The following is a 19,607-nucleotide window of genomic DNA, read 5'->3' on the forward strand; positions in this document are numbered from 1 at the left end:
TGGAGTGACTAATGAATCAGTGATTTAGTCCCTTACTTCTCTGTCCAGGCTTTCAGCATTGACCTTTCTCACTCTCTCTGTGTCCAGTAAGTCAGTGTTAATACTGTAGTGTTCAGACTATACTGTCCTGTCAGTCTAAATAAACCCTATCTCTCTCAGTGCAGAATTAATGTACTACAGTATATATGTAATGTAGGGTCTATCAATATTAACCTTTCCCTCTCTCTCAGTGCAGTGTTCATGTACTGGAGTGTCCAGTCAGTGTGTGTGTATGAACCCCTCTCTCTCTCAGTGCAGTGTTAATGTACTGGAGTGTCCAGTCAGTGTGTCTGTATGAACCCCTCTCTCTCTCAGTGCAGTGTTAATGTACTGGAGTGTCCAGTCAGTGTGTGTGTATGAACCCCTCTCTCTCTCAGTGCAGTGTTAATGTACTGGAGTGTCCAGTCAGTGTGTCTGTATGAACCCCTCTCTCTCTCAGTGCAGTGTTAATGTACTGGAGTGTCCAGTCAGTGTGTCTGTATGAACCCCTCTCTCTCTCTCAGTGCAGTGTTCATGTACTGGAGTGTCCATTTGGTGTGTGTGTATTAACCCCTCTCTCTCAGTGCAGTGTTAATGTACTGGAGTGTCCAGTCAGTGTGTCTGTATGAACCCCTCTCTCTCTCAGTGCAGTGTCCATGTCCTGGAGTGTCCAGTCAGTGTGTGTGTATGAACCCCTCTCTCTCTCTCAGTGCAGTGTCCATGTCCTGGAGTGTCCAGTCAGTGTGTCTGTATTAACCCCTCTCTCTCTCAGTGCAGTGTCCATGTCCTGGAGTGTCCAGTCTGTCCTTCAGTCTCGGTGCACTCTCTGGTGCTGCAGCAGGTTGGAGGGGTGTGCGAAGCCCTTGTGACACACGCCGCACTGGTAGGGGCTCTGGCCGGTGTGCACCTTCTCGTGCACGGCGAGGTAGGCCTCGTCCTTGAAGCGCTTGTGGCAGAAGCCGCACTGGTAGGGCCGCTCCTGGCTGTGCACGCGGGCGTGCTGCAGCAGCAGCGAGGGCCGGGCGAAGGCCTTGCCGCAGGTCTGGCAGCGGTAGGGCCGCTCGCCGGTGTGGGCGCGCTGGTGGATGACCAGGTAGGAGCTCTGCTTGAAGGCCTTGCCGCAGGTGGGGCAGGCGAAGGGCCGGGCGCCGGTGTGCACGCGCTCGTGGCTGGCCAGGGCGTTGGACTGCTTGAAGGCCTTGCCGCACAGCGGGCACACGAAGGGGCGGTGGTTGGTGTGCACGCGCTCGTGCACCTTGAGGCTGTGGCCGTAGGTGAACCTCTTGCCGCAGGCCGGGCAGACGTGGGGCTTGTCGTCGCAGTGCTGCCGCCGGTGGGCCAGCAGGGTGCCGGGCGTGGGGAAGTCCTTGCCGCAGTCCTGGCACTTGTGGGGCCGCTCGGTGACGTGCACCAGGGCGTGGCGCTGCAGCTCGTAGGGGGTCTTGAAGCGCTTGCCGCAGGGCGGGCAGAGGTGGGGCCGGGCGCCGCTGTGGATGCGCCGGTGCTCCTGCAGGTTGGAGGAGCGCTTGAAGGCCTTGTGGCAGGTCTCGCAGCGGAAGGGCCGCGACTCCGTGTGCACCATGCGGTGGCTCTTGTAGTCGGAGTGGCGCTTGAAGGTGGCGCCGCAGGCGTCGCACTGGTAGGGCCGCTCGGCGGTGTGCACCACCTCGTGGCTGAAGAGCTCCCAGGCGCGCTTGAAGGCCTTCCCACACGCCCCGCACTGGAACAGCTTGGGCACGGGGGGGCCGGGGGGGGGCGGGGGCGGGGGGCTGGGGGTGGCCGAGTCGCTCCCGTCGTCGTCGTCGTCGTCGTCCCCGTCCACGATCACCTCCCGGATCTCCACCTCCCCCAGTTCGTCCTCCGTGTCCTCCTCCTCTCCCCCCTCCCTTCCCTGCCCTCGTCCTCCGACCCCGCCTTCGCCCCCCTCTTCGTCGTCGTCGTCGTCGTCGTCGTCGCCCAGGCAGGGCACGAGCTTGGCGGTGGCGTAGCCCCCGGACTCATCGATCAGCTGCACGAACTTCACTCCCCCTCCCCCTCCCCCCATCTCCGCCCTCCAGTCCCTCTGCGCCCCCGCCCCTCCCTCGTCCTCCCTCCCGGAGGAAGGCGCCATCGCCGCGGACACCCGGCAAGGGGGGAGGAAGCCGGCCTGCCTCCCCACTCGCTCCGGACCATCGGGGTCACTCCTCTTCCTTGGCTGTGGCGGGTCCAATCCAGACCTCAGCTCCGGTCCCGGGTGGGCATGCGGGGAGCGGGGCCCCGGGGGGGGGGCAGGCTGCCGGAGCAGGGGGCCGGGGTGGAGCCGCCGCCGCCGCCGCTGGGACCGCGGGCTCGGCTCTGGCGGCGCCTGCGGCCGTCTCACCGGCTCACCCTGCTGCCCTGGCGGCTGTGGCGGCGCTCCTGCGTGGCCCTGGGCGCGCCTCCTGTGCCAGGGGGCTTTGCTCGGGAGGCCGCTGGGGGGCGGCGCCGTTTCGTTCGGCGACGAGCGGTCTTCCTCTTCTTCCTTCATCAGGGGAGGCACTGGGGCGCGGAGATCCACAGCCCTGGACTTGGAGTCTTCCCTGTCGACCGGGGCAGGATGTGGGAGCTCTTGCTCGCCGCGATGGGAGGCGCCCCGGATCAGGGACGGGAATGTGGTCACGTCCGTCTCGGCCTCCGTTCTCCCTCTCCCTTCTCCTCCCTCCCCCGGCGACCCCCTCCGCTCCTTGTCCCTCCCACACCTGCTCTCCAGCTCAAACCCCCGCCCCTTCGCCCCCAACCCCGCTCCCCGGCTCGCCCCCTCGTCCCCATCTCCGCGCGAGCGGGCGCTCGGGCACCCCTTGCTCTCCGGGGATGCTGGCCCTCGCTCCCACCGGACCCAGGCGTGGCCAACATCCGGCACGGAGAGGGCCACCATCTCTTCGTCTTGCTGCTCCACAGATGGGGGGACGCAGAGGGACGTGGGGTGCCCGCTAATTTTAGGGTGCCCTCGAGCGCCAGAAACAGTGGCTTTCCCGACCTCCCGGCTCTTTCGCACGATCCTGGAGCTCCTCTCTAAAGTCCCCAGCTTCCAGGGGGCAGATTTTGGGGGGTGGTAACGTGACTCCTTTCCTCCCTCCCCTTGCGGGGACACGCGGGAGACGCGAGCTCCCCTCGTGCGGGAATCGCGGAGAGGGCATCCTGGGAGCTCGGAGGGGGCGAGCGAGGGGGTCTGGGCCTGCCCCCGCCGCGCGTCTCCTCCCGCGCGCGGGTCCCGGCCCGCCTCCCGCCCTCCCTCGCCCTCGCGGTCACGCGCCTCTTCCATCGGCCCCTCCGGGGGCGCAGGGAGAGCGAGGGAGCGAGGGACGGCCGCCCCAGCCCGCCTCGATCCGGCTCCTCTCGTCTCGCCCGCTCCTCCTCCTCCTCGGCCGCGGTGCAGCGCCGCTGCAGGAAACCCGCAAAAAAAAAAGAGAGAAGAAGATCCGTTTACCCAGATGGCCGCTCTCCGCCCCTGGCCACTCTCCACTCTGGGGTCCTGCCCTGCCCCAGGCTCTCTCCTTGCCTTCCCCCGTCTCCCCCCTTGCAGGCTTCGGGGTCACACTGATTCTACCCCTTCAGCACCCCAGACCTGGCTCAACACCCCTCCCCGCTCGGAGCACAGAGAGCAACAGCGCCACCTGCTGGTCTGACCCGATGGCGCGTCAGGGAGTAAACAGAGTAAACCCTCAGACTAACTAACAGGAGGGTATAGATAGTATATAGATGTATCTCACACAATTTTATGAGATACATCTATATACTGTAGATATGCTTTCTGGATCTTTTGACATTTTTTTTTTTAATTCTACACAGTGAAACTGTTCCTGTGACTATCTGATCATGTGTAAACAAGATCTTTCCTTCATGGGTGGTGGATCAGCTGTAAACCACTTGGTAAAAAGCACACAAAACACAGACACCCATCTTAAGCAGATGACCTTCCCCTACAGAGCACTTACTAAAATCCTCTATATAACTACACCTACGTTACTACTCACACGGACGTGGGTCTTTTTTCTCTTCCCAGACTGCTTGTGTGACTTGTATGCTAACTTGTTCTGTGTTTATGTTGTGGCGATTCCTTAGTGTCCCTGTATCGGAGCACATGTGCTAAAAAGCACCTCCCCATGCCCGTGAGAAATAAACTGGACTGAATAAAGTGAACTGAGGGTGTGCAGTGTGAATGAGCATCACTGCCACCTGGTGGTCGGTCTCAGTGACTGCGCCGGGGAATAAATGGATCAATGAGCACCTGCTTGAACCAACTGTTTCAGCCAGAAGCACTCTGTGGGTCTTAAAGGGACGCTGGTGTCAAATCAAGAGTTTTACTTGCAATGTGGACAATGTTACTGTCCCAACATTTATTCCTAATAATCATTATTTCTTAAATCATTCTACATAGTGTAGCACTCAATAAAACTCTGACACACTGAGTTACACAGCGCAGGGCTCAGTACAGCTCTGACACACTGAGTCACACAGCGCAGAGCTCAGTACAGCTCTGACACACTGAGTCACACAGCGCAGAGCTCGGTACAGCTCTGACACACTGAGTCACACAGCGCAGAGCTCGGTACAGCTCTGACACACTGAGTCACACAGCGCAGAGCTCGGTACAGCTCTGTCACACTGAGTCACACAGCGCAGAGCTCGGTACAGCTCTGACACACTGAGTCACACAGCGCAGAGCTCGGTACAGCTCTGACACACTGAGTCACACAGCGCAGAGCTCGGTACAGCTCTGACACACTGAGTCACACAGCGCAGAGCTCGGTACAGCTCTGACACACTGAGTCACACAGCGCAGAGCTCGGTACAGCTCTGTCACACTGAGTCACACAGCGCAGAGCTCGGGACAGCTCTGACACACTGAGTCACACAGCGCAGAGCTCAGTACAGCTCTGACACACTGAGTTACACAGCGCAGAGCTCAGTACAGCTCTGACACACTTGAGTTACACAGTGCTTTGCTCAATATTATTACAGACAACCACAGCAAATAAGATGCAGGACTTAAAGACAAAATAGATTACCTGTCTGTAGACCCGATTGCGTTAAATACGTGTTGAATAAAGTAAAAACCATCTGAGGTACAAGCAATCATATAATCAATGATCCAGAACCAGAGACTAACTCTCCATAACGGGGCAGTTCGATATCGTCATCAGGGGCGGTGACACCGCAACTCCGACAGGACCTCGATCTGTCATGTTGAAGTAACATCACTGGAGTCAGCTGTCGTGTCCGAGAGAGAAAGTTTCCATTTTTGGACCAGTTGCTTTTTTCTTTGCAGGTTATTCGGGAGACAATCTCGCGGGGGGGAGGATGCATGCGTTAAGTGTGACTTAAAACTTTACTACTATTACAACGATGTTAACTGACAGCCACGAGGTACTTATTAACAGCATCACCACTAACTCCCGGTCACTTGAGCAGTCAGTGTTATAATGCATGCACGCATGCACGCATGCATATCTCAATAATAATAAATAATAATAATAATAATAATAATAATAACGGTGGTAGTAGATTTACCGTTAGATCTATGATACAGCCCTCCTCCGTTTTCGCTCTCTGCTTTTCTGGGGGCGATTTCTGCCAATGCAGCACTCCTCCAGCTGCCTCTGTCCTCCAGCTGCCTCTGCTGTTTTCTTCTTTGCTCTGTCGTTCCGGCTCAGTCCGTTTTCTTTCCCTGCTGCCCGTCTCAACCTGTCTCTCTCCGCTGCAGACACACTCGGCGCAGACAATGAGACTTCCGCTTCCGGCCCGGGTGTCACCGCGCTGGCGATCCGGGGCGGTGTCCCCGGGTTACCGCTCCCGCGGCAGCTGACATTTGCCAAGTAGCGCTGATGCTGTGGAGAGTGGAGGAGTTGTGGTGTTCAGTATAATACACCAATATATTATATAGCAGGGCAGCCCAATGTCAGCAGTTTTATAGGGAGGGCTGCCAGTTCATATTTTAGCACCAGTCTGAAATGAGTGTGTACAGACTGGGAATTCACCAGTCCGAGATGGGTGTGTACAGACTAGACTTGTGAGTCTGAGATGGGTGTGTACAGACTGTGCCAAGTGTGAGTCTGAGATCAGTGTGTACAGACTGGAAGTGTGAGTCTGAGATCAGTGTGTACAGACTGGGACACGTGTGAGTCTGAGATCAGTGTGTACAGACTAGACTTGTGAGTCTGAGATCAGTGTGTACAGACTGGGACACGTGTGAATCTGAGATCAGTGTGTACAGACTGGGACACGTGTGAGTCTGAGATCAGTGTGTACAGACTGGGACACGTGTGAGTCTGAGATCAGTGTGTACAGACTAGACTTGTGAGTCTGAGATCAGTGTGTACAGACTGGACTTGTGAGTCTGAGATCAGTGTATACAGACTGTGCCAAGTGTGAGTCTGAGATCAGTGTGTACAGACTAGACTTGTGAGTCTGAGATCAGTGTGTACAGACTGGGACACGTGTGAGTCTGAGATCAGTGTGTACAGACTGGACTTGTGAGTTTGAAATCAGTCTGTACAGACTGGGAATTCACCAGTCCGAGATGGGTGTGTACAGACTAGACTTGTGAGTCTGAGATCAGTGTGTACAGACTGGGACATGTGTGAATCTGAGATCAGTGTGTACAGACTGGACACGTGTGAGTCTGAGATCAGTGTGTACAGACTGGACTTGTGAGTCTGAGATCAGTGTGTACAGACTGGACTTGTGAGTCTGAGATCAGTGTGTATAGACTGGACACGTGTGAGTCTGAGATCAGTGTGTACAGACTGGACTTGTGAGTCTGAGATCAGTGTGTACAGACTGGGACACTTGTGAGTCTGAGATCAGTGTGTACAGACTGGGACACTTGTGAGTCTGAAATCAGTGTGTACAGACTGGGACAAGTGTGAGTCTGAGATCAGTGTGTACAGACTGGACTTGTGAGTCTGGGATCAGTGTATACAGACTGGGGCAAGTGTGAGTCTGAGATCGGTGTGTACAGACTGGACTTGTGAGTCTGGATCAGTGTGTACAGACTGGGACACTTGTGAGTCTGAGATCAGTGTGTACAGACTGGGACACATGTGAGTCTGAGATCAGTGTATACAGACTGGGACACTTGTGAGTCTGAGATCAGTGTGTACAGACTGGACTGTGAGTCTGTGATCAGTGTGTACAGACTGGGACACGTGTGAGTCTGAGATCAGTGTGTATAGACTGGACACGTGTGAGTCTGAGATCAGTGTGTACAGACTGGACTTGTGAGTCTGAAATCAGTGTGTACAGACTGGGACAAGTGTGAGTCTGAGATCAGTGTGTACAGACTGGACTTGTGAGTCTGAGATCAGTGTGTACAGACTGGGACACTTGTGAGTCTGAGATCAGTGTGTACAGACTGGACTTGTGAATCTGGGATCAGTGTATACAGACTGGGGCAAGTGTGAGTCTGAGATCGGTGTGTACAGACTGAACTTGTGAGTCTGAGATCAGTGTGTACAGACTGGGACACTTGTGAGTCTGAGATCAGTGTGTACAGACTGGGACACATGTGAGTTTGAGATCAGTGTATACAGACTGGGACACTTGTGAGTCTGAGATCAGTGTGTACAGACTGGACTGTGAGTCTGTGATCAGTGTGTACAGACTGGGACACGTGTGAGTCTGAGATCAGTGTGTACAGACTGGACTTGTGAGTCTGTGATCAGTGTGTACAGACTGGGACACTTGTGAGTCTGAGATCAGTGTGTACAGACTGGACTTGTGAGTCTGAGATGAGTGTGTACAGACTGGGACACATGTGAGTCTGGGATCAGTGTGTACAGACTGGGACACTTGTGAGTCTGAGATCAGTGTGTACAGACTGGACTTGTGAGTCTGAGATGAGTGTGTGCAGACTGGGACACTTGTGAGTCTGAGATCAGTGTGTACAGACTGGGACACATGTGAGTCTGAGATCAGTGTATACAGACTGGGACACTTGTGAGTCTGAGATCAGTGTGTACAGACTGGACTGTGAGTCTGTGATCAGTGTGTACAGACTGGGACACGTGTGAGTCTGAGATCAGTGTGTACAGACTGGACTTGTGAGTCTGTGATCAGTGTGTACAGACTGGGACACTTGTGAGTCTGAGATCAGTGTGTACAGACTGGACTTGTGAGTCTGAGATCAGTGTGTACAGACTGGGACACATGTGAGTCTGGGATCAGTGTGTACAGACTGGGACACTTGTGAGTCTGAGATCAGTGTGTACAGACTGGACTTGTGAGTCTGAGATGAGTGTGTGCAGACTGGGACATGTATGAGTCTTTGTACAGACAGGGTGCTCAGTTTCTCTCAGTAGAGTCCTGCTCTTTCAGCCTGAGTGCTCATGATTTCATTCCAGATGATCACATCATAACCTTCTTAAATTAATGAGCTTGCTAGAGGGGAAATTCCTGCACATTGTGATATGTGAGCAGCTGAAAGCAGAAAGACCCTCACTCTCTCTCCCCAGATCTCTAACTCCCTCTCTCCCACGCACACACTCCCTCTCTCCCTCCCTTTCTCTCTGAGAGGGTGAATCCACTGGACGACACAGAGCCCGTGGCTGGATTCAATTAGGAAGGCGAGAGTGGGAGAGACGCAGGGCGAGACCCAGGGAAAGAGCTGAAAAACCGGGATCCAGGACTGACAGAGGTGAGTGTGATTCATCGTTCACAGACAGGTAGACTGTTAGACAGAGAGAGAGACAGAAACAGACAGAGACAGCTGTAGCTTCAGAAGAGAGATGGAGAGACTCGGAGAGACAGCTGTAGCTTCAGAAGAGAGATGGAGAGACTCGGAGAGACAGCTGTAGCTTCAGAAGAGAGATGGAGAGACTCGGAGAGACAGCTGTAGCTTTAGAAGAGAGATAGAGAGAGACTGCTATTCCTTTACACAAACAGTACTACATTTCTAATCTAGATAACTTAACTTTTTGGCTCATGGAAGACGCTTATTGCCGTTTTCGAGCTCCACGTTGTTTTGGCAGAAACAGAGCCCAGGTTCTGGGGCGGAAATAATGGAATTAGCCGTAGAGAGAGGGAGGGAGGGGGAGAGAGGGGTGGGTGGGTGTTGCGGAGACAGAGGGGGGAATCCTGTGGGGTTTTTGGTGGTGAGGAGGGGGACAGCGTACATGGTTCCCGATGGGTTAAACGCAAGCCTGGCACCGAGAGGGGTGTGAGGGAGAGGGGATCGCCACACACACAAGGATTAGTGTACAAAACACATTCTTTTGGATGAGCTCATGGCTTGGACTCGACCGCCGATCACAAACAACAGAGAGCAACCCGGTGCCAGAGAGGGACAAACAGGGAGGAAAATTAGGAAAAAAAGAGAATGAAAATCAGTCCAGCTCCTCTGTGACTTCACATTAACACCCCTCCCCATCAGAGCTGGAGATACTGGAGAGACACTCAGTCCAGCTCCTCTGTAACTTCACATTAACACCCCTCCCCATCAGAGCTGGAGATACTGGAGAGACACTCAGTCCAGCTCCTCTGTAACTTCACATTAACACTCCTGCCCATCAGAGCTGGAGATACTGGAGAGACACTCAGTCCAGCTCCTCTGTAACTTCACATCAACACTACATCATCAGCACGTTTGTAGAATAATACTCTGTCCATCTCCTCAGTGTTTTTGTAGAGACTTTTCCTGAAAGATGGGCCGCCTGCCAGTCACAGTGCTTCTCTGCAGCATCCAAGGTAACGAGCCAAGGAAACAGTAAGCATGTCTGAAAATCAGATTTCGGGATGGTCGTGCTCTTATTAGACAGTTCATCCTGGATCGGAGCGCTGTCTGTGAAGAGTCTGCGTGATCTTCCGGTGAGGACAGGGGTCAGTTCAGGTGCTCTGGGTTCTGCCTCGCAGTCCACCGACAGCCAGTCCATCACAGAGCGCGCGCGCACACACACACACACACACACACACACACACACACACACACTCACGGCAGCGCTGACTGTCCCAGAAGCCAAGCAACCTCCCGGCACGCCATTGCACTGTGGGAAGAAACCCTCACAGACGCGGGGAGAACATGCAAACTCCACACAGACAGCCCCCCGGCCCAGTACGCTGGGGCAGCGGTGGTCACCTCTGTTCAGAGCCACCGCCGTCTCTCTCACCTGATCGCGCTTCTTCTCCTGTTCCCCCTGCAGTACTTCTCGGCGTTGGTGAGGCTCAGGACGGAGGTAAGACGACCTAAACTCCCCGATCTGAAAAAAAGAAAGAGAACTGCGATGAGCTGGCACAACGCGGACGCATTGCCAGCGGCGCCCTGGCCGCGGCTCCTGTCCCTGCCGAAGGGCAGACGGGGCACGTGGGTCCTCCCCCGGGCCAGCAACCAATAGGAAAGTGTGTCTCTCACCCGTGCCCACACCCACACCCCAGTTCCTTTACTGGTTGAGTCCTGCTGGGTCCCCCGTCTTTCCACAGCTGCAGCGGAAACAGACGTCAGATGTGACGCCCCCGCAGGGAGAGGCTTGGAGTTAAGAGCAGCTGCGTTGTTATGGGAACGCATGTTCATCAGCCCCTAGTCCGCTTCCGAGACAGTCCCTCCTGCCTTTGGTACCGTGGGTGCCCCAGAGAGCTCATCCGTATGTCCGTTGTAGACAGCTCGTGAACCGGAGCTCTGTGTTCACACTGCGGTCTGCGGCTGCTGCCCTGTTAGTTTCAGGTGTGATGTCATTTTCGAGGTGGTTTTTCCAGTCATTTGCGCCTCACTTTCTCTCTGTGCAGAGGTGACGTATGGTCCTGTGCCCGGAGATCCTTCTCAGGCAACATTAACACCAGGTACACTTATATGGCACTTTCCATCCTAGAGTATCCTTATACTGGGAATAGGAACCCTCTCTGTCTCAGACTGGTGCCGATAGTGATGAGGATGATAATTGGGGTGATGATGCCGATGATAATGGTGAAAATGGTATTTGTGGTGATCGTGGTGGTGATGATGGTGACATCACTGTTAATCTGCCCCACTCTATATCTCAGACTGTAGAGAGGAGACCTATCCCTGCACTAGAATGTATTCGGTTCATCGGCCCACCAAGAGGTGTATCCACTCCATCTGTATCTACAGGTAACTGATACTCTGGATCTTTCAGTGCACTCTTAATATACTGTAGTGTCCAGTCAGTCAGTCAGGGTCTCTGTGCTGTAGTGTCCAGTCAGTCAGTCAGTGTCTCTGTGCTGTAGTGTCCAGTCAGTCAGTCAGGGTCACTGTGCTGTAGTGTCCAGTCAGTCACTCAGTCAGTGTGTCTATATAAACCCATCTCTCTCTCCCAGTTACCCTCGTGTCTATATCATCAATAAGGAGATCTGTGTCAGAATCGTCTGTCAGGAGGAGGAAGCCCTGAAGGGTGAGACTTTGTCCTTCTCCATCTCCGTGTCGTCGGTCCGCCAGACACGCGGACTCTGCTGACGCTCCCTCTCCCTGTCGCTCTCCGCAGCCGACCTGTGCCGCGTGAGAGCCGGCTATCCCAGGAGGCTTCAGAGGTCTCTCGGACTCTGCGGCCGCAGGAAGACCTGGGCCCACGGCGAAGCCTGAGAGAAAGAGCACCAGCGCCGCCGAGCACAGCCGCCCTCCTGCTTCTCCCCCTTTACTCTATAAGCACATGGCTACAAGCACACTGTTCTCACAAACTACAAATACATTTTATATTGTATCACAATTTTGCTGCATAGTTGAAACTTATTAATTTACTTTTTTTACACTGTATACCTGTACCTGGAGTCCAGACTCTTACTGGACACACTGTATACACACACACACCTGGAGTCCAGACTCTTACTGGACACACTGTACACACACACACACACACACACCTGGAGTCCAGACTCTTACTGGACACACTGTACACACACACACACACACACACACACACTGGAGTCCAGACTCATACTGGACACACTGTATACACACACACACCTGGAGTCCAGACTCTTACTGGACACACTGTATACACACACACACACACCTGGAGTCCAGACTCTTACTGGACACACTGTATACACACACACCTGGAGTCCAGACTCTTACTGGACACACTGTATACACACACACACACACACACACACAACTGGAGTCCAGACTCATACTGGACACACTGTATACACACACACACCTGGAGTCCAGACTCTTACTGGACACACTGTATACACACACACACACCTGGAGTCCAGACTCTTACTGGACACACTGTATACACACACACACACACACCTGGAGTCCAGACTCTTACTGGACACACTGTACACACACACACACACACACACACACACACACCTGGAGTCCAGACTCTTACTGGACACACTGTATATACACACACACACACACACACCTGGAGTCCAGACTCTTACTGGACACACTGTATACACACACACACCTGGTGTCCAGACTCTTACTGGACACACTGTATACACAAACGCTCCTGGAGGACACTATATATACACCTAGACAGATGATAAAAAATCATTTAGTATATTCTTTATTTTTAGATGATGTTCAATAGACGCAAATGGATTTCCCACGAGTTTATCAACACAGAGACACATACAGACAGAACCATGTTATGTACAGAATGAATTATTAACTTCAAATCTTAAACCTGACAAATCATCTAAAAACAGATCATATTTTCACTGGCTCTATGGATATATACATTCACAATTATATACACACAATATTTATCTTATTTGTATTGTAATATTCACCATAATTATTGTAAACTAATGCAGTGTTCTTCAGGGTGGACTATCGATACAGGAGAGGGTACAGTACCTTTTGAAAGATCTAGTTAAGTTTTCTCTCTGCTCAAAACCCTGTTATCTCTTCTCTCTCTCTGGTTGTGTCTCCTTGAATATGAAGAATTTGAGAGAGGAGATCACAGAGACTCCCTCAGTAATAAACACACACAACAGGACAGGAGACACAGTGAGAGAGAGGAGATCACAGAGAATCCCTCCGCAATAAAGACACAACAACAGGACAGGAGACACAGAGAGAGAGAGGAGACAGAGGAGGGAAGCAGAGCAGAGAGATGCAGTGTTTTATTAGTGATCAAGTCAGTGTTTTAGCAGTCTACAGGAATGAAAGGGCAACAGGGGAGAGACATGGGCAGGCATGACTGGACAGGAGAGAAAACGAGACTGAGAGAGAGGAACAGGGCCGAGCTCAAAACTGCACCCAGTTTCCAGATGAAGACTGCGGGTCTGTGGTGGAGACCGAGCTGCAGAGACGGAGAGAGAGAAGACGTTAATGCAGACACTGGCTGGACACGCGACGCTGCTCCTCGGGGTTTCTGGTCGTATTGTGCTGCAGCCTGTATGTACGTACCTGGCTGGAGAGGAGAACTCCCCCCACAGGTCGGCGCCCGGGTTCGAGAGGGACTGCGTGGGGATGGAGGAAGAGCCGTCCAGGTCCAGCAGACACCCTGAGACAACGGCGGGGGGGAGAGACCAGTCAGTACTGGAGAACAACGTGAGCTACAGGGACACTCAGCGTCATGGCAGGGCAGCTGTGACATCATCAAGAGAGCTGCTGTCCCTCCGATCAGGGTCGACTCTCCTGCGAGTCACTCTGGGGCGGGCAGGCCAGAAACGTTACAAATATCTAGCAGATCCAAAAAACAAAACAAAACTGCAACCTAATAATATTACTCAATAATATAAATAGTGCTTCAGTTCATTATGAACTTCACTAAAATGATGTTATTTTGGAATAATTTCCGTTTCTCAGTTCAATCAGAAAAAAATATTTTAGAAAGTAAAAGCAGGAAAACGATAAAAACTAAATATTAATAGCGGCATCAAGCCCCTCCCACAATGTACCTGTGTCCCCTCCCCCTGTGTGGGTGTGACCAGAACCCGTGGTTTCTGTGACGTGATTGGACATGACAGTTGATGGGGGTGGAGCAATCTTGCCTCCTGGGGGAGGAGGGAGGAGCCCAAGGCCTCCTGTTCCCTGGGGTCGGGGCTTGTCTTTTTTCTTTGTTTGCTAGAAATAGAAAAATGGAGAAAGAATGAAGAGCAATCAAAATAGACGGTGAAAATAATACAGACCCTAGAGACACACCTCACACACTGAGATTAATACAGACCCCAATATAGACCCTAGAGACACTCCTCACACACTGAGATTAATATAGACCCTAGAGACACTCTTCAAACACTGAGATTAATACAGACCCTAATACAGACCCCAGAGACACTCCTCACACACTGAGATTAATACAGACACTAATACAGACCTCAGAGACACTCCTCACACACTGAGATTAATACAGACCCCAATATAGACCCTAAAGACACTCCTCACACACTGAGATTAATACAGACCCTAATACAGACCCCAGAGACACTCCTCACACTCCGAGATTAATACAGACCCCAGAGACACTCCTCACACACTGAGATTAATACAGACCCTAGAGACACTCCTCACACAGAACCACAAAGACAAAAAGAGAGCTGCGCATGCTTTTTACCCCAATGTTGAGTGTGATCGTCTGTCCCTCCTTGAAGCCCAAGTCCAGTTTGGGTGTCAAGTCTGGACACTGAGACTGTTTACTGATCTCGGTCTCCTGTTTCACCCACCTGGGAGAGAGGGAGAAGGAGGAAAGGTGAGATCCGGTGGAATAACACCCGCCAACTGACCGTCAGCCTGGACACTCAACCCCGCGCCGAGAGACGCAGGAAGCCTTACTTGAAGTGATCCTGCAGGGCGACGTTGAAGTCGAAGGCGTCTCCTCGATCGCCGAACCCTATTCCGATGAACGCGCTGCGGCCTGGAACCGAGAGAAAGACAGATTGTCCACACCCGACAAGAGGCAGGCGCAGCAGGACGGACGCGCGGGGACAGGCGGACGGACGGACGGACGGACGGGCGTCACAGACCGTTGTCGTCCTGTATCCGGATCACGAAGTAGCGGCTGGAGTCGCTGACCGTCTCCACGGTGATCCCAGGGTACTGTTCCACTGGCGCCTGGGCAAACAGCTCCCCTGCAGGTGGAACAGGGCATCGCGCGTCAGAGCGGCCGGCACGCCGGTCACGCGACACGGGAACGTGTGCCAGCGGTCAGTCAGTCGGTGCGTCAGCGGGTCCGCGGGCCAGCGGGCCGACCCAGGCCCTCCCTCACCCGACACCTTGTCCTCCAGCTTGATGTAGGCCACCTTCCCGCGCGCCGTGATCCGCAGGCGCCCCACCCAGTCAGGCTGCTCCAGCTTCCAGTCGGCTGCCCTGGAACACAGCAGCACCGCCTGACTTTCGCAACGTTTCTTCAACGACAGAATGCAACTCTGGTGACCTTATTGATGCGAGGGACAAAACAGACGACCACGATAATCTAGAGTTCTACCCAGGTTTCGTACTTCAGATTTTACACGCGAAGCAAAAGAGCCCCCGTTTTATCCTGCAAGAGTTCCTTCTGAATTTCAGCACCCCATATCGATACTTCAGCCTCGTCTTGATTCAACCGTAGAGAAGTCTGGGACATCCACTGGGAACTATCCAACACACAGCCGATCAGCCTGTTGAGGGGGTTCCGAGCTTCAGCTGGAATAGAGATATACAGGTGTGTATCATCGGCAGAATTCAGACCAAAGACACCGTGCAGGACGCGCACACCGTCCAAGGAAGTCAATCTTGATTTTCAGTCATTTATCGTCTTATCTCTTCGAAACAATCGGCGCCCCGTTTTGTGCCCATCTAAACGCTTTCGCTTAGCTGGTTGTTAAATTCCGACGTCACGTTTACTCCATCCTCCTTTTCACTGCTTGGTTTCATCCCACCGAGGGACCGAAACCATCCGTGATGAAAAGCGTCGTCAATCGCTTGTTTTGCAATCGACCGGCGACGCTCTTCGCCGAGCGACTGCGGGGGCGGGGCTCGCAGAGACGGACTTGACAGTCGCTCGCAAAACGAGCGATTGAGAGGGGTCTGGGGATCCGGAAAAGCAGCACGAAACGTTCGTACACCGTCAAGTTGCGTCGTTTTCGGGGACACTCCCCCCTGACCGACGGGGATGTTTCTGCACTCGGAAAGCGCCGCTGCACCTCCTCGCCGGCCCCGCGGAGCCATGTGCGCGAGTCTGTGGCTGTCAGGAGAGCCCTCAGGTCAAGTCCGCTGGACCCTCTGGACACGGACAAGTTTCAGATAAAAAAAAAGTGAAATCGAGCTTGTGCTCCGTGTTCTTCTCATCAGAAACGTTTTGTTATTTAGTGACCTTACATTCCGCGCTGCGCGGCTGAACTGGGTTAAAGCACACCCAGCTTTTAAAGATGGATTTTGTGACAAAGCTATTTCTGCTCACAACAATACGTTTTTTTTGGGCGGGGGGAGCCGGTGTTTTGTAACGATATAGAAATTAAAATATTCCCATTCTGACCACGCAGGTTCCTCCTGGTTTTCCTCCACACAGGCTACAGGAACAGCGTGGGGATGATGATGATGATGATGATTAGAAGCTGAAGAAGAGGAAGCGACGGCGAAAGCAGGAGAGGGGTAAGAACCAGGTCACAGGTACAGTCACTATCTAAGTGCACCCCTCTACACCGGGCACAAGCCACTCAGCGCTTTTGTGAAACTGTCCGGTAAGGCAATCCGGACTGGACCACTTCTAAACTCTTAAAGTAAAACCCGGATTGGATCAAAACTCCACATGGATCCGGACTCTTAAAAGTAAACTCCGGACTGGATCAACACTCCACATGGATCCGGACTCTTTAAAGTAAAACCCGGACTGGATTCGACTTCCAATGGATCCGGATTCCTAAAAGTAAAACCCGGACTGGATCAATACTCCACATGGATCCGGACTCTTTAAAGTAAAACCCGGACTGGATCCGCCTTCCAATGGATCCGGATTCCTAAAAGTAAAAACCGGACTGGATCAATACTCCACATGGATCCGGACTCTTAAAAGTAAAACCCGGAGCGGATCAAAGCTCCCAACGGATCCGGACTGTCAGCAGAGTAAAACCCGGAGCGGATCGCACGCTTGCGGAGGGGGAGTCCGCGTCCTACAACACCTGCAGGATGCGCCGGTGCGGCAGCGGCAGGCAGGCGAGATAAGGAGGTCAGGGCGCGTCCCCGGCGAGCGGCTGGGGGTGGGGGTGGGCGTGAGCCCCGCCACACAAAACACCCAGCCTCCCTCGACACGCGTCGCGGCGAACCCCACCCGCGACACGGCCACCGTGACAGCCCACGGCACAGCCCGACACCTGCGAGTACCGTAATACCCCTACTATCGCCGCACGCCCGGCTTCCTCCCCCGGCGCCCCGCTCCAGCCTACAGCGGCTCTCGGCACTCCGGGCGCCTGCCGGACACACCGGACCGAGACAGCCCGGCCGGCCGAACCGGGCCAAGCCGCCAGTAGGCAGCGGCGCGCCCCGGGCCCGTGCTTACCTGTAGCCCCGGTTGGAGGCGCGGGGCGGGATGCGGTAAACGTTGATATCGGGCTTGACGAGCAGGATGGACTCGTAATCCGGCTCCGACGCCATCTTGGAGACTGGCCGCTGCCGGGAGCCTGCCCGTGTGTGGGATATAGCGGCTCCGGGTACCGTCCAGCCCCGTGTAGAGGAGCAGCGCGGTTTGTGGCGTCCCGGCCCCTGCAGGCGGGGGACGGGCGGGCTGCGGCCTTTATGGACTGGTGGCGCGGAGGCGCGCGTTCTCGCGTCTCTCCCGTCTCTCTCCGTGCGGGCTGTAGCGGCGGCGGCGGCGATGTGAAGACCCACCCCGAAGTCAGCAGATGCGGATAAAACCCCTTGTGTCCTGCAAACGTGCCCGGAGTGAGGTTCGAGCGAGGGGGTGCGCTTTCACGCATGCCGACTGGGAGGACGCTCTAAGACACCCCCCTGCACGTGTTTGACACCTGTGACACATCGCAGTGATTGCACACCTATTTCCAATGTATTACGGACCGGTCTTCTTTACCAGAGCCTGTCGCCCCCTCTTTTCCTGATCTGAGTATCAGATTAGTACATTTCGGAGAGAAAAGCGGGGCTCTACGACAAATACCAGCTGGAGGAAGGGTGGCGGAGATATTCGCAGGATTACGGCAGGAGTTCGCCCCGCAGGACGAGCAGGACCACCCGCACCGGCGGAAGGGGAATTCCCGTCGCACTGGGCCCCGCCATCTTAGAGGCGGCATTACGGCATGCTCACCGTGCGCCGCCATGACAGAGAAGATTACGGCAATTCGGAGAGTGCGCTTTTAAGCCAGGGGACTGATCACTGCAGTGTGTCAGAGCCTTCTCTAGAATTGGCTGAACTGCTGAGTGGAAGTCATCTTTCAGATGAGATACATTTGAAAGCAAATGGAATATCCGCAGGGCCGTGGCTTTCGAGACCTGTGTTTTTTACTGTGTTGTGTTCCATATATATATATGAGAAAGACAAAGCTTTTGTGTGCTGGGAATCCGACACCCTGGAAAGTGCAGCAAGGGAGGAAAGTGCAGTACAGGATACTGTCCACTAGAGAGCAGCGTCGTTACGTCCCAGTCGATTTCTTGCGAAATACTGTCATGTGCACTTTTTCTTTTTTAAAAACTTTGGAACTTTGGATGTTTAGCTTTTTATGACCTATTGGAACACGAAGAGACAGCAGCGCCACAATCCTTTTTAACAGCTTTTGAATAGACTTCAAAATCACAGACACTCCAGAGCCCCTTATACCAGCCTGTGAGCAGAGTTTAAAGACACAGACACTCCAGAGTCCCTTATACCAGCCTGTGAGCAGAGTTTAAAGACACAGACACTCCAGAGTACCTTATACCAGCCTGTGAGCAGAGTTTAAAGACACACACACTCCAGAGTCCCTTACACCAGCCTGTGAGCAGAGTTTAAAGACACACACACTCCAGAGTCCCTTATACCAGCCTGTGAGCAGAGTTTAAAGACACAGACACTCCAGAGTCCCTTATACCAGCCTGTGAGCAGAGTTTAAAGACACAGACACTCCAGAGTACCTTATACCAGCCTGTGAGCAGAGTTTAAAGACACACACACTCCAGAGTCCCTTACACCAGCCTGTGAGCAGAGTTTAAAGACACACACACTCCAGAGTCCCTTATACCAGCCTGTGAGCAGAGTTTAAAGACACACACACTCCAGAGCCCCTTATACCAGCCTGTGAGCAGAGTTTAAAGACACACACACTCCAGAGTCCCTTATACCAGCCTGTGAGCAGAGTTTAAAGACACAGACACTCCAGAGTACCTTATACCAGCCTGTGAGCAGAGTTTAAAGACACAGACACTCCAGAGTCCCTTATACCAGCCTGTGAGCAGAGTTTAAAGACACACACACTCCAGAGTCCCTTATACCAGCCTGTGAGCAGAGTTTAAAGAAACACACACTCCAGAGTCCCTTATACCAGCCTGTGAGCAGGATGTAAAGGGATGATATACACCCATTAGAGAGAATAAGAGAAACAATACTTTTGAATAAAATTATTTTAATTATTCAGTTAGCAGTAGATGCACAGATCATAATGCAATGTTATTAATGCCATTGTATTTTGCTTCGTGAAGCACTGAAATCCCAGGAGTCAGATCCACAGGGATTGAAAAAGCACCTGTTTGAATGTTTCTG

The 19,607-nt window shown here is 53.4% G+C and overlaps 3 protein-coding genes across 4 annotated transcripts; 1 reads left to right on the plus strand and 2 right to left on the minus strand.

Moving 5' to 3' along the window:
- Nucleotides 1–692: 692 nt before the first annotated feature.
- On the minus strand, nucleotides 693–5,629 carry LOC148816419 (uncharacterized). The gene is made up of 3 exons (XM_088939779.1): nucleotides 5,548–5,629; nucleotides 3,257–3,417; nucleotides 693–3,181 (listed from the first exon to the last, which is right to left on the minus strand). The coding sequence occupies exons 2-3, from the start codon at nucleotides 3,296–3,298 to the stop codon at nucleotides 827–829; spliced, it is 2,397 nt and encodes a 798-aa protein (XP_088795905.1). The 5' UTR covers nucleotides 3,299–3,417; nucleotides 5,548–5,629; the 3' UTR covers nucleotides 693–826.
- mfap5 (microfibril associated protein 5) lies at nucleotides 5,240–11,687 on the plus strand. 2 transcript variants are annotated; one of them, XM_088939794.1, is made up of 7 exons: nucleotides 5,240–8,671; nucleotides 9,651–9,720; nucleotides 10,173–10,205; nucleotides 10,753–10,806; nucleotides 11,008–11,095; nucleotides 11,302–11,375; nucleotides 11,466–11,687. In XM_088939794.1, the coding sequence occupies exons 2-7, from the start codon at nucleotides 9,678–9,680 to the stop codon at nucleotides 11,561–11,563; spliced, it is 390 nt and encodes a 129-aa protein (XP_088795920.1). In that variant the 5' UTR covers nucleotides 5,240–8,671; nucleotides 9,651–9,677; the 3' UTR covers nucleotides 11,564–11,687. The 2 variants fall into 2 exon arrangements, with proteins under 2 accessions (XP_088795920.1, XP_088795922.1); XM_088939796.1 differs by lacking the exon at nucleotides 10,753–10,806.
- An 803-nt stretch (nucleotides 11,688–12,490) lies between these two features.
- Nucleotides 12,491–18,123, minus strand: necap1 (NECAP endocytosis associated 1). The gene is made up of 8 exons (XM_088939792.1): nucleotides 17,421–18,123; nucleotides 15,153–15,253; nucleotides 14,911–15,015; nucleotides 14,720–14,801; nucleotides 14,502–14,610; nucleotides 13,846–14,011; nucleotides 13,352–13,448; nucleotides 12,491–13,244 (listed from the first exon to the last, which is right to left on the minus strand). Exons 1-8 carry the CDS (start codon nucleotides 17,513–17,515, stop codon nucleotides 13,190–13,192), a joined length of 810 nt encoding a protein of 269 aa, XP_088795918.1. The 5' UTR covers nucleotides 17,516–18,123; the 3' UTR covers nucleotides 12,491–13,189.
- Between the last annotated feature and the right edge of the window lie 1,484 nt (nucleotides 18,124–19,607).

The sequence above is a fragment of the Atractosteus spatula genome, chromosome 22, assembly GCF_055471065.1.
Source record: "Atractosteus spatula isolate fAtrSpa1 chromosome 22, fAtrSpa1.hap1, whole genome shotgun sequence".
Taxonomy (NCBI): domain Eukaryota; kingdom Metazoa; phylum Chordata; class Actinopteri; order Semionotiformes; family Lepisosteidae; genus Atractosteus; species Atractosteus spatula.

What these genes read in the sequence shown, in the direction of transcription:
- LOC148816419 (XM_088939779.1), bottom strand. Translation starts at nt 3,298, where the DNA reads ATGGAAGAGGCGCGTGACCGCGAGGGCGAGGGAGGGCGGGAG. An exon ending in AGGGCGAGGGAGGGCGGGAG is followed by an intron (nt 3,182 to 3,256) that starts GCGGGCCGGGAC and finishes GCCCCCTCCGAG; the next exon opens with CTCCCAGGATGCCCTCTCCG.
- mfap5 (XM_088939794.1), top strand. Translation starts at nt 9,678, where the DNA reads ATGGGCCGCCTGCCAGTCACAGTGCTTCTCTGCAGCATCCAAG. An exon ending in TGGTGAGGCTCAGGACGGAG is followed by an intron (nt 10,206 to 10,752) that starts GTAAGACGACCT and finishes CTCTCTGTGCAG; the next exon opens with AGGTGACGTATGGTCCTGTG. An exon ending in CACTCCATCTGTATCTACAG is followed by an intron (nt 11,096 to 11,301) that starts GTAACTGATACT and finishes TCTCTCTCCCAG; the next exon opens with TTACCCTCGTGTCTATATCA.
- necap1 (XM_088939792.1), bottom strand. Translation starts at nt 17,515, where the DNA reads ATGGCGTCGGAGCCGGATTACGAGTCCATCCTGCTCGTCAAGCCCGAT. An exon ending in GCCTCCAACCGGGGCTACAG is followed by an intron (nt 15,254 to 17,420) that starts GTAAGCACGGGC and finishes GCTGTGTTCCAG; the next exon opens with GGCAGCCGACTGGAAGCTGG. An exon ending in CACAGGGGGAGGGGACACAG is followed by an intron (nt 13,449 to 13,845) that starts GTACATTGTGGG and finishes CCGTTGTCTCAG; the next exon opens with GGTGTCTGCTGGACCTGGAC.